Source organism: Typopeltis vanoorti, chromosome 12 (genome assembly GCF_054136105.1).
Source record: "Typopeltis vanoorti isolate ZY-2024b chromosome 12, IOZ_Tvanoo_1.0, whole genome shotgun sequence".
Taxonomy (NCBI): Eukaryota; Metazoa; Arthropoda; class Arachnida; order Uropygi; family Thelyphonidae; genus Typopeltis; species Typopeltis vanoorti.
Window position 1 is genome coordinate 45,997,565 of NC_143560.1, and position 14,213 is coordinate 46,011,777.

A 14,213-nucleotide genomic window follows, 5' to 3' on the forward strand; every position below is an offset into this window, starting at 1 on the left:
TGATATGAACATCACTTTGCTATATAAATCATGACAAAACAGAGTAATTCCAAAACTGAAAGTTAATTCTTCTGTTCTTTTGAATATGCATGAAATTTTATTCTTCTAGCAAAGACATGTTGATGATGGTATCAGCAAATATGGAAGTGAACAGCCTATCTGTGACTGGTGCAATTCTTATGGTATCATGCAGCATACATCAGCTAAAAAATAGCTGGTTAGAAGAGAGAAAAATAGGTAGAAATTCATATATTATGAATGATATATGAATTGGACTTAGATCAGGAGATAGTTGACAGACAGATATCAAAAAGTCATATACAGTGGGTGTGAATCTGCCAGATTTAAGGTGACCAGTGGTGAATCTCAAGGTTCAGTCCTTGGGTCATTATTGTTTAATCTATACATTAATGACTTCAGGCAGGGTCTAACATTAGATGTGAAATTGTTTGCCAATGATGCAAAGAGAGGCAGGGCAATCAGGGATGCTACTGATATTTGGCACTTATAAAATGATTTGAATAGGCTAGAAATTTGGGCAAACAAAAATGGCTATCAATTTAATGTTATTAAGTGTAAAGTTTGGTGTGATGAGATTTTCAACAGGGTTATAAAACTGAGGAGACATGGGATCTTGGCATGTTGGTGGATAGGAATTTGAAGTTCAGAGATCACATAGCAAAAGTTGCAAATACAACTTTTGCAGTTCAGTTATCTCTCAGAGGATAATTGTGATGTTGAAGTGAACCTTGACATCTAAGGATAAGAAAGTCATTTTGCCTCTTAGGCAAAATGACAATAAGAGGGTGCAAAGAAGAGTTAGAAAGATTATATCCGGATTATGGGATTTAGATTATGAGGAGAGAGAGAGAGATTGCGAGTGTGTGTATTACAGACTCTGATTAAGGGGAGAAAGAGGAGTGATATGATAGAGTTCTATAAACTTTTGAATGGGTGTTATAGGATGTCGTCTGATGAAATTTTGCATTAATGGAAGGTGGGGCGAGAACACGGGTGCATAAATTTTACATGGAAGTTAAATTTATTTGCAGCCAAGAAAGGGGTAATAGCTAGGTTTTTCTCCCAGAGAGCAGTGAGTGATTAGAATAATTTATCCTTAGGGATAGTGAGTGCATCTAGTGTGAATGAATTTAAGGGAAGGTATGACAGCTGGTTTGGGTGATTTATAGTCTTCCTCTATGAGTCCTTGACTCCCTGGAGGTCTCAGGTAATAATAATAATAATAATATGGATTGAAACCTTCTGTAAAACTTCTTAAAGAATAGAAAAAGATATTTTATTAAGAAGTACATGGGTATATAGTCCGTTAAAAGCAGTTGATATATTGTTATTTTCAAAGTACATGTATCCCTCGATTAACGTGGTTAATTAATCCCTCGATGTTACCGCATATATCAAAATTGCATTAATCAAATCTAATAATCAATGGGAAAAAGTACAATTCGTCCCTGATCGATTACTGTACTAATAGTTCGTTTTATATGGTACTCTTTTAGGAAAGATAAAAAATAAATGCAAAGTAAATGTTTAATAAATGCTTGTACCTACATTATTTACTGCAATTTTTTATCAAAAGAAGTTATCAAGAGTCTTTTGAACAGTTTTAGTTTTTTTCTTATCGGCATAAATTCTGTGATAACAAGCAAAATGACTCTCCAGACCTCTGCAAAAAAAGCAACAAAACATAAAGAAAAAACACTGCAAATATAATACATGATGGTACAAATTAAGTGGATATTGAATCCAACATTATCTCATAGCCGAATATAGAAACTACAAGAGTTTTGTGCCGAATATATAGAAACTAAAAGTTTCGGCAGATGCAAGCATAACCAACCTTATGGGCAACCATAGTAAGCTCCAGATTACTTTTGCTTAGTATTTTCCATAAATGTAAAGCACATCTCCTAGAGGACATGTATGATAAATAAGTCTTTGGCTCTCTATTGTAATACATGATGGTTTATTTATTTTCAGTTACAATCTAAAAATTATTGAACAAAGAATAAAAAAAAACTAAACCATACTATACTGACATCGGAGGTCACGGTATCTCTCAGATACAGTTTACTGTCAAATATCACAAACCTTTACATAACATGTGTTAAACCAAACTTCAAAAAATAGTGCAGAATATCACTCATAACATATGAATGCACAACTGCTCATGACCTCCAAGCTATGCACTGAATTGTGTGAGAATATTTATATTAAGCATTTTGCTTGTATCTGTCAGATCAGCTGCAAGCTCCTCAGGGTTAAAAGTGCATTAATCAAAACTCTTGCCGCGTATATCAAGGGATTGCCACAATTAATTTCACTGCGATAATCAAAACCGTGTTAAGCAAGTACCTTGCTTAACACGGTTTTGAAATCCTGTACTTCATACAAGATTTGCTGTTTAATTAAAGAAAGCAAAGTAACTCTTGATTATTTGTTGTCTTCAGTAATTGGAGTAAAAAAACTATTTTAATATATGTGCTTCCATTATGCTGTGTAAGAACTTTATATACAAGGCAATATACTTCTGTTGGTCAGCATTCTCTTTCTCTCTCTTTCTGCTAGTGGAAGGTAGGACTATTTTGTTTCTTTAATTAAATCATCTCACTTGTTAGAAATGGAAAGAATGAGAACACTGTTATTTGAACTTAAAATTAATTACTAGCCAAAAGAATTGAAACTAAATTTTACCTGCTCTCCTTTGTCTATCCACAGAGAACATGGTGTTGGTTTTTTTTTTGCATATTTCTTGGAATGCAATTTGTTATGGATTGCAGATATCATTTTTGGCCTGTGCTTTTCTCATTATGATTTATTCAGTTATTTTGATTAGTTACTCAATATGCATTTCTTTTTTTATTTTAAACAGTTAAATTGATTGACAAGTGAAAGGGTGTAAAATTAAATCATTATTAATTTACAGTTATATGCTTGTGTCCATATATTTACTAATAATTTTGTATATAATTTATATAATTACTGTAAATAATTCTTAATTAAATTATTTATTTTGATATACTTAGAATAATTTCTGACTTTATAATTATAATATTTTAAAATGTTCCTGTATATTGACTTAAATGCTTGAATATGAAATAGCATTTCTTGAGACACTTGCTTAGTGCTTTGGCATTAAATAATAAAAAATTGTCAGTATAGTATGTTAATGTCCTCTTCAATCTGTTCATTGGACATCAACATATGCTGTATGGTAACTCAGTGATATGCCACATCAGTCCTCAACTCTGAAGATCAGTCACTCACCATCCATCCAACCATCTCATTGATGTTCTACCCTTTTGTCTTTTTTTTTTTTTTTTCCCAAGAACTTTACATTCTATTATTGTTTTGAGAAGTCCTCCTTCCATCCTTTCAGTGTGCCCAAATCATTTCAACACTCTTCTGTCTGTATCCTTAAGGAACCTTGTTTATCTAATATTACAACAGTTACTTATTATGTCAATAATTATTGAAGTTAATGTCTAAATCTTAAAAAATAAAATACTGTCTTAATAGAAAGCTATCCTGGAATGTGAAACAGAATGGGTGAATAACAAGAAGTTAGTAGATCTCTCCAAGAAAGACATTCGTCATTCTGTGAGTATCACGCAATAACATATTTATATGATTGCCATGCAATTTTGTATAATAACATTTCTCTTTCTCCTCATTCTCCCAATCCCTTTATGCTTATCTTTATCCACATTCCATTTTTTTCTTTCTTTTTTCATATTGAATGATTTGAAAGCTAGTATAGTAATTTCCATACCCAGATTGTCTGCACGTCTAAGTTGGCTTTTATACAGAAATGATTTTCTTACTTGTTAACTCTCCTGATTTAATCATGGGATTCTTTTACTTCATTGAGGAAGAAAATGTCCTGACTTCATTATCTCTCTTTGCCAATTAACATTTTGCCTCCTAGTTTTCTTCTTAGAACATAATCAGCATAAATTTAATTAGAAAGAATACACTACATTTGGTCACTGTACTTGAAATCATTGCTCAAATTAGAATCCACAGCACCTACTCAACAAAAGTGTACAAAATATTTTGTGCATACATGAGTTACATAGGTCACTTGAAAAAAAATTAGACAAAAGGTAAACAGATGTTGAAGGTGGGGAGAAAGAGTACAAATGTTAAATAAGAGAGAGATACACACACACACACATAATGAAGTTATCTGATGATGCTTATTTTGTACATTATTATTATTATTTATTTTTAGGTAAGCCAAAAGTCAAATGGGGTAAGGCCTGATGAATGCAGTGGACATTTCATAGAAAATGAGTGAATGAATACTCTGTCCTCTATGAAATGTTGATGCAATAATTGTTGAACTTTACATTCTATGTGGGGAGGTACTCCATCTTGCATCAACACTGTTTTGTTCAGGCACCCTCTTTACTGCAGTTGCAGGGTGGCAAAATTGCTCAATATGTCCCAATAACACACAGCCATGACTGTACAGGTCACAGGTATAGTTCAATGAATTTCTTCAAAGAAAAACGACCCAATAACTAACTTGGCCATAAATCCCCTCCTTTATCAAATATAAGGGAGCTTGTTGAAATTGAAATGCATGGGATTCTTTGTAGCCCAGATGTGACAGTTCTGAGGGTTACTTAGTAGGAGTGCTTTCTTGAAACATCTATATGTTATTGGACTGAGAGAAAAATGCTCTTCATATACTATTAGCTCCGTTTGGAAGTTTAGAAACAGCACTTGTACTAATGTAATAAAATCCAAATCAAGATTGTTAATTACATGTTGGAAGTTTAATAAAAGTTTCAACTTAAAGGATATTTTATTATTATTATTATTATTATTACATGACACCTTCAAGGTGTCCAAGGACTCGTCATGGAAGTGCACGCCACCCCGCTACAACTCATCATCTCTCTTAATTAATTCCCTCCTAGTGGGTAAACTATTTGTGGTGGAAAGGACCTCCCAGTGATGGTACTGGTCCTTTTCATTCTTCCTCTTTTTCTTTCCATATTCTTTGCTTTACTTCTCCTGAGTCTCTTTACTATCCTTTCTTCTAAATCACGAACACTGAAATCCAATACCCTGCTGCCATGTTTGCTGTGCAGTGTGACCCGTGGACATCTGGAAAAGGAGGATCCTGGCATTCTTGCTCTACTTTGTCAAGATGGACAGTTCTGGATGGCCTGGCCAGTATTTGTTAGCTAGTAGGCTTGCCTGCAAGAATCAATAGTGTTACAGTAAGTCTCTCACCCAATAGTCCAGAGTTGTGATTCAAGGCTTGAATCACAACTCTGGTTGCTTCTGTAGGTTAGCCCTGGCATTCCATTCCTGAGTGCAGTCATTGCTTTCCAGTAAGTGGGATCCACATGTGGCTCTCTGGTGGGTGGGGAGCTCTGGCACCGAACCAAAACCCTTTGATCATGAGTCCTAGCAAGGTTCCTCCCAAGACTGATGCCATAGATACATTATTTTATAATGCAAGTAAGAAACAAAAGACATGTAATACTAGTATAAATGTACCAGTGTTTTTGATCAGTCATACAACCAGTGAAAAGCCAATAGCGAAAATGTCGCCCATCTTAATTCAAAAAGGGTTTAGAAGGACTGGCAGGATCTTCCAAAACTGTTAAGAAGTTACGGTCTGGTGATATCCTTGCAGAAACATTCTGAGAAATTACTTAGAGCAACATCAATGGGTGGAATACCAGTCATAGTAATACCTCATAAAACACTTAACTACTTTTAGAGGAGTGGTCTTAGAATGGAATTTCCTTGATGTTCCTGACAAGGAGATATGTTTAGAGCTTAAGGATCAGGGAGCGACAAGTGTGGGGCACATCCTGATACGTAGAGATGGTCACTTGGTTCCAACCAGCAATATCATCCTTACTTTTCATGCTCCTAAGCCTCCAACGTCTGTAAAAACAAGGTATCTCAACTGTCCTGTTAAAGCATATTCCCTAATCCAATAAGATGCTTTAAATATCAGAAATATGGGCACGTCCAAACTGCCTGCCATGGCTCTGCCACTTGTGCCCAATGTGGTAATAAAGAGCATGATAACAAATCTTGTTCTGAAAAAAAAGTTAAACGTGTCAATCAACTGTTAGGGAGATCATCGAGCTTACTGTTGTGCATGTCAGAAGTATAAAGATTAAAAATAAAAACTAAAATAAAATAAAAAACAAATTAACCACCACTACATCTTTTCTGAAATTCTCTTATGCTGAAAAGGTGGCAGCTAAGAAAATGTCAACAGCATCTCAAAAAAATCCAAAAAATATTGAAACCAGTAAACCACAACCCCCCCACCCTCACAACAAGGATTACTCTAAATCCATCACCATACGTTATATCCGAGGCACCTCGGAAAAAATTACAAAAATCCTAAAAAAACATGACTTAACTTCTTGTTACAGACCATATAAAAAATTGGCATCTCTTATCCACTCTACTAAAGACCTACCTGGTGTATACCAGGTCCCTTGCAGCTGTAAGCTGTCCTACTTTGGCCAAACATGCAGGACAGCCAATATCAGAATTTCAGAACACAAGGACTACATCCGGTTTCACCAGTACAGCCACTCTGGTCTTGCTGACCATGCACTGGATACCTGCCATAGAATACAGTGGAAGAAAGCCATGATAGTATACCGTGGTAAATACAAGTATGAAAGGCTTTTCTTGGAATCGGCATCAGCCCTAAGAAACAATCCGAACCTCAACAAATTTGGCTGCATGATACTGCCTCAAATTTGTGAAACCTACATCATAAGACCTTCAGCCCAATCGCCCAAGAATACCAACATTGCCCGCTAGGGGACACCATCAGTACTTTAGGAGAAATAATAGCCTCCTGCTTCTTCCTCATTTACTGTTTGTTGTGCCTGCGTGCACGTGTCTTGTTAAGTTTCTTGAAAATGGCAACATGACATTGCCGAAATATTGAAGTATATTAAAATTTATTTTAATGTATATCCTAGTGACGTTGTAATTTCCTTAAATTACTTAGTAAAAAATAAAAATAAAAACAGAACAAAATATATCATATCAGGATGCAAAAAAGAAATTAACCACCACTACATCTTTTCTGAAATTCTCTTATGCTGAAAAGGTGGCAGCTAAGAAAATGTCAACAGCATCTCAAACATGTATGTCTATTTCATCATACTTGAACTTCATGATCTTGAGTGCATCTGTTGATCACATGACCTAAGGTCTTACTCTAGAAACCATTCCAAAAATGGTTTTCCATTCGACGAGAACCCATTTGTCAAAAAATTATGGCAAAGATATCACTTAAAGATAAACCCTCAGACACCCCCACAGAATAAATGGATACTTCAGTATCCACTGAAAGTAAATTAAACTTCTTAAGTGACCCTGACACATCAGATATTGAATATTTTACCAGGGAAAGAGATGTACACTGGCCATCCATACTTCCTAAAAACTATTGATAAATATAAACCTGACAAATGTCAGCCCTCAACCTCCAGAAAAACAGACAAGTCTATAAATCCAAAACAATAGGAAAATTTTTACAACAGAACTGTCACAGGCTTTGCCAGAATATCAATGATATCAAGATTTTACTGCAGAAGCACAGACTTTTCTGTTTCTGTCTACTGGAAACATACTTAAGACCCAATAAGTACACTACCTTAAGCAATTTCACTCTTGTATGCAAGCACAGAACTGGTGGTGGTGGTCCTGTTCACAGAGGAGTAGCTGTCCTAGTGGGCAGTTATACTCCTTTCCATCATGTCCAGCTTAATACTACTTTGGAAGCAGCAATTTGCCTATCTGTAGGATTTCTTATTACAGTATGTTTAATTTATTTATCGCTGAGTTAAATGAAATCGATCTTAACTGTCCTGTTTTTGTCTACTGGAAACATACTTAAGACCCAATAAGTACAATACCTTAAGCAATTTCTTTTCTTTCAACTGTCTGAACCCATACTTCTTATGGGTAATTTTAATGGTCACAATGCTCTGTAGGGTAGTGCCAGCACAAATAGAGGAGGTCATATCATTAAATGAATCTTTGACAACAATGACCTATCCCTTTTGAATAATAGATTCAATAATTTCTTCCATATGCCTAGCCACTCATATTCCGCAATTGATCTTACAAGTATGTTTGATTTATTTACCACCAAGTGCTGAGTCAAATGAAATTGATCTTGATAACCTTATCTTGCACTGCCTGAACCCATACTTCTTGTGGATGACTTTAATGGTTACAATACTCTGTGGTGTAGTGCCTACACAAATAGACAAGGTCATATCATTGAAAGAGTCATTGATAGTAATGACCAATCCCTTTCCATATGCCTACCTGCTCACATTCTGCAACTGATCTTACAACCTGCTCCCCTTCCATTCTTCCACTGCTCACTGGGATATCAATGAGAACATATATGAAAGCAATCCCTTTCCTGTTCTTTGCACAGTGTCTTCACAGGCACCATGTTCTCCTAAATGGATCCCCATCTGGAAAATGGATCACACTGACTGGAATGCTTTTTACCATCTTGCAAAATTTAATGATGATACAGCCAGTCAAACACCTATCAAAGAAGCAGTAATGTATTTATGTAACAGACTGCATTGTCCAGGCAGCAACAGCTTCCATTCCAAAAACATCATCTCAATTTCCACTTTATCCAAAACCTTGGTGGGACATAGAATGCCAGGCAGCCTAAAAAAAGATCAACACAGAGCATGGGGTATATTTCGTAGATACCCCACCACATCAAACTTAATAGCTTTTAAGAGTGCACAAGCCAAAGCGCATTATGTGAGATGTCAGAGTCAAAAAGGTTTGGATCCAGTTTTCCCTCATCTATTAATCAAATGACCAGTGCAAAAATTGTATGGGATGAAATCTGGAAAATGAAAGGTAGATATAGAATACACCATTTGTCTACCTTAGACCATAATGGATGTGTTGCTGATCCCAAAGCTGTTGCAGACACTTTGGGAAAAATGCTTGCAGGAATCTCAGCAACAGCTTCATATCCTCCTGAATTTTTTATTATTGAAAGAGCAGCAAGAGAATCAAAGACTAAATTTTTCTACCAATGGTCTTGAACCATACAATCATCCATATGTTAAGGAGGAACTAAAAAGAGCTCTTTTACTTTCCAACTCTAGTTTAGTAGGGCTGGTAACATCCATTATGAAATGATAAAACATCATCTTCTATGGATCTCCTTCTCTTAATATACAACAAAATTATTATTATTATTACTACGGGCAACTTTAAGGAGTCCTTAGACTCATCGAGGGAGGCCCTAAACATCATGTCTACAACTATTCAGCTTCCACACAGTATCTATCATACCTTGCCTTGAACCCACTCACAGTCATGGCACCCACAACATTCTGGCAGCTTATTCCACTCATTCACCACTCTCCATGCAAAAAAAATCTAGTTCTAACAGCTTTGCTAACCACACTTGCCCAATTTTCATGGATGGCCCCTAGTCCTCCCACCACCAGACCTGTTCTGAAAAATATCCTCTGAATTAATCTTATAGATACCCTTCAGTAATTTCAATGTCTCAATCATATCGCCCCTCTTCTGCATATCAACCAATGGTTGCAACCCACAAATCTTCAACCTGTTCTCATAAGTTTCATTCCATAGACCTGCTATCATCTTGGTCACTCGCCTCTGGATCCTCTCGACCTCCTCCCCATCAAGAAGAAACCCTGGCGCCCAGATCTAGGCACAGTAGTCAAGATGGGGTCTTATCAAGGCTCGATACAGAAGAACAATAACTTGCTTGTCTCTGCTTGTCAAAGTATTCTTCAGTAACCAAGTGATTTGATGAGCTGATTTAGCCACTTTTGCAATGTGCCCCCTAAACTTCAACACCCCCAAATCCCTGGCTTTGTCAATCTCCTGGAGTACAGTTCCACCAATGTGGTAAACTGCTGCTAATCTTTTCATTCCAAAATGCATAACCTTACACTTTGTCACATTAAATTGACATCCATTCTCCTTAGCCCAGTCCCCCCAATCTATCCAAATCACCTTGCAAAGGTTTGACATCATGTGCATTCACTATTGCTCTACCCAACTTTGTATAATCAGCAAACAAATGAATAGTTCCTCTCAGATCCTTTCTGATATCATTAATGAACAAATTAAATAGTAGTAGTCCAAGAACAGAACCCTGCGGCACACCACTAGTCAGAGGCTGTCTTTTGGACTCTACTCCTGCTTGCATAGGAAGAGTTTCTGAATTCTTGGTGTAAGTCAGTTGCCATTGCTCTTCCAAAACTAGGAAAGTATCCACCACAAACAAATAATTATTGACCTAATGCTCTGACTGGCTGTCTTTGTAAAATATTAGAGAAAATGGTTAATGCCAGACTTCTCTGGTATTTAGAAAGTAACAATCTTCTCTCCAGTACACAAGGTGACTTTTGTAGATATCATTCAACTTTAGACTTCTCTATAGAAACTTGCAGACTTCTGTGCAGAACCTTATAAGAGATGCATTCCTGAAACAAGAACATCTGGTTTCAGTTTTCTTTGAAATGCAAAAAGCTTATGGCACAGCCTGGAGATATGACATATTGAAGGACCTCTTATTATAACCTAGGTCTCAGAGGACACATTCCTGTATTTATTAATACCTTCTGTCCAGGCAGACTTCCAAGTCAGAGTGGGAAGTACACTATCCTGCCCATCTCATCAATAAGGGCATTCCCCAAGGCTCTGTCTTTTTGCTATCAAAATTAACTCAATCACTGAACAGCTTCCTCCCACTGTAGATAATGCTCTATACATTGATGACTTCACAATTTTGTCACTCTCTTAACATGAGGGTAATTGAAAGACAACTTCATCATGATCATGTTTCTCTATGAGCTCTTAGTAATTGGTTCAGGTTTTCAGCAGAAAAAAAGTGTTTGTGTGCACTTCTGTCAAAAACACACTCTTAACCCAGACCCAGAATTAAGAATGGGACAAACTGTTATTCTAGCAGTAACAGAAACCAAGTTATTGGGAATTATCTTTCACGGAAAACTTATATTCCTTGTACACATTGGTCAACTAAGAAAAAAGTGCAAGAGAGCATTGAATCTCCTTCGCATTCTCTCCTCTACTGAATGGGGTGCAGATCTTTATTGCTTTGTGTTTGATGTTTGCTTATATATTAAAATTGGATTATGGGTCTGAATGGTTCTGCAAGGCAGAATAGCCTGCGATGGTTGAATTCCATCCATCATCAGGGTATACGGATAGCTACTGGTGCCTTTCACACATCACCCACTCAACGTCACTTTTAGAGTATCCTACATGGACTAATCTCTTTTCTCTGCATTAGGAAACTGAATATAACACACGTCAGACTGTCGTACGTCCTTTTGGTATGTGTATTAAAGAGACTTTGCAAACTGTTGGCATGGATGTTGATAACATTGCCTGCCCCAAACATAACAATAGCCCTCCATGGCAGGTTGCACTCCATCTTGCAACTTCTCACTTTGACAACTAAAGAAGTTGCATACTCCATCATCTGTCTACCTGCAGTTGTTTAATGCACATAGAGCAGCCTACTCTGATTGCTTGCCATCTCCTTAAGCTGGTTCAAGAAACTGACAACTGCTTTGACTGTGCTGCTGAGTTTCTTGACATTGCTATCTCCAACCAGATTCCATCTGACTGCAGTAATTATACAGCAGTTGCATGCCATTCAGCTTGCACTTTTACATATAAAAGAAAACCACTACCAAAAAGTTTGTAATTTATACAGACTCTTTAAGTTCCTTACAGGCTATCTCCTCTCCTATGTATAATTTACATCCAGTTCTTTGTGAGGTGTTGCAACTGTCATACAAAACAAAAACTTAATTTTGATGTTCAGTTGTGCTGGATTCCCAGCCACATTGGAATTAAGGGAATTGAGACTGCAGATACAGCTGCCAAATCGGGTCATACTTTTTTGACAGACTACTGATACTTTATGAGATTAAAGTTAATTTCCCGGTGGCAGTCATCATGGCATGAAACATTGACATGCTTTACATGTGACAGCTTCTCCTTGTAGAATGTCGAGAGACTTGGGTGCTGGTGGTTGTTCATAACAGCTCTTCGTGGTATAAACAACGCTAAAAGAAAATAACTTTTTTAAAAAATAGGTATGTAAACTGCCATGTTTATAAAAATTAATTTTTACAAATAACTAATTTGTTGAACTTACTAATAATTTGCTGGATTTCTAACAATCATCTTCCGAGCACAAATTACAACTGTGGTAAATGCACACACTTAATTAGGTTGTTAGAAGTAGCATTCCTTTTCAGATATATTTCAGATTTGTAATTCAATTGTAACTGAAAAGAAAATGTCTTAACAAGGCACCCACTTTCTATAGGGACCAGATAAAACAAAGTTAATTTGGAGAAATCGGACTAAATATTGTCTTGGAATGACTCTCACAAATCTTCACAGATTTTTTGCAAATTATTACAGGCATACATGTTGAGGTTAGGGGAGTTCTTCATAGCTGATGCTGATTTTAAAAATAGTCTCTCAGACTTAATAGGTGACTTCTATGAAGGATAAATATCTTCTTCCATTGAATCTTGTGTAAAGGAATATCAAGAACATAGTCTGCTAATCCAGACTAGTCATACAGATAATCACGAATGCAGTTTTTGTGTTCTTCAAGGATGTTAACAGATCTACCTATATGACCAAAGTAGGCTGAGTTCTAGGTCAACGAACTTTATATGCTCTGGGATGTTCAAGAAGATGAAAGTGATCCTTGTACTCATTAAAGTGGCATTGAGGTACTTTTCTGTTCACAGGAAACCCACACAAACATGAATAAGCAATCACATCATTGCCCACCCCAACGGTATGGCATCCAGAGTGCAAGGCTGTTTGTTCAAATAACACAGCCCAAATAGACAAAATACTGCATATCATCCCTCCTGCCACCAACAGATATCACAGCAAAACTATTCCCATCCCTTATGTTTAACATACATTGGAAAAAGTTCTCTGCAAATATAATCTCCTTGCTACGTTGAAACCACATGTCCAGATAGCAACTGTCCTCCATTCTTCTAAGGATCAGCTTCATGATGTTGCACATCCTGGCATTTTATAAACATTCTTGTACCTGCAACTTAGCCTACTTTGGATAGAATGTTTGATCTCTTAACATCCACCTTGAAGAACATAAAATCTACATTTGCAATCAGCTGTTGGCAAATCAGGGCTGGCTGATCATATGCTGGAATATCTAGAAACAAGCTAGGTCTGGTCTGCCAGACCTAGCTTGTTCCCAGTCTGCCACTATTGTGTTACATAGAAGTTGCTGTAGGTGTGAAAGACTTTTTAGAATCAGCAACAGCTACAAACACTCACCTAACTGAATAAATATGGCTGCATTAATTTGCCAAAGATCTTAGCGATAGTCATTCCATGACCATATTTAGCATGATTTCTCCAAACTAATTGCATTTCTATCCATCCCTTAGAGTGTATCTTGTTGGGACACTAGTTCATTTTCAGTTGCAATTTTAATTTACAACAGTCTAATATTCATAAATTTGCATACAGAAAAGCAAATAAAGAAAAGTTTTATTCTTTATTTATGTTTGATATCTTCAGACATTTTGACCTCTTCAGGTTGAACCAAGATGCAAGATATTTAACACACACACAAAAGTAAATATTCCATTGAAGTGAAAAATGTATGTACAGTTTTAAAAATAATCCAAAACAAAGAACTCTCATCTGGTAGATGTAGACTCAAATATACATATAATATTATGGAAAAAGTGCAAGAGATTGAAAATAAGAATGAATCTTAGAAATTTTGTGACAGAACCTGGAGCAAATATTACCTCATCTAGGGAAGCATGTAGACAAAATTGTAACCAAGGATGGAAAAACACAAAATAATGAAGAAATTGTATAGGAAGCTTTTGGCTAGTTAAGATGCTGTCTTAGAGAATATAGAGAAAAAAAGTAGGAAAGCTTAGGTATATTTAGAAATACACTGGTTTTCATAAAGCAAGCAACAAAGAGAAATATGATAGCTCAATAGTTATCATATATGTTACTGAATAGTTTAATTCAGTAACAAACTATCACATGAAGACAACAGTCAAAAACAAGAGGTCAAAATCCATCAGTAAGGAATTTTTCACAATGAAACA

The 14,213-nt window shown here is 36.2% G+C and overlaps 1 protein-coding gene across 5 annotated transcripts in view; it reads left to right on the forward strand.

Annotated features, from left to right (window-relative positions):
• LOC150100748 (pre-mRNA splicing factor CWF19L2) overlaps positions 1 to 14,213 on the forward strand; it is a 277,753-nt gene that overhangs the window by 188,538 nt on the left and 75,002 nt on the right. For 4 of the 5 annotated variants that reach the window (XM_090402130.1, XM_090402133.1, XM_090402131.1 and 1 more), the window contains exon 14: positions 3,538 to 3,618. The exons of the other annotated variant lie outside the window; for it this stretch is intronic. In XM_090402130.1, coding sequence (XP_090258256.1) covers positions 3,538 to 3,618 — 81 coding nt within the window. The remainder of the gene's footprint in view (positions 1 to 3,537; positions 3,619 to 14,213) is intronic. 5 annotated transcript variants of the gene reach the window in all.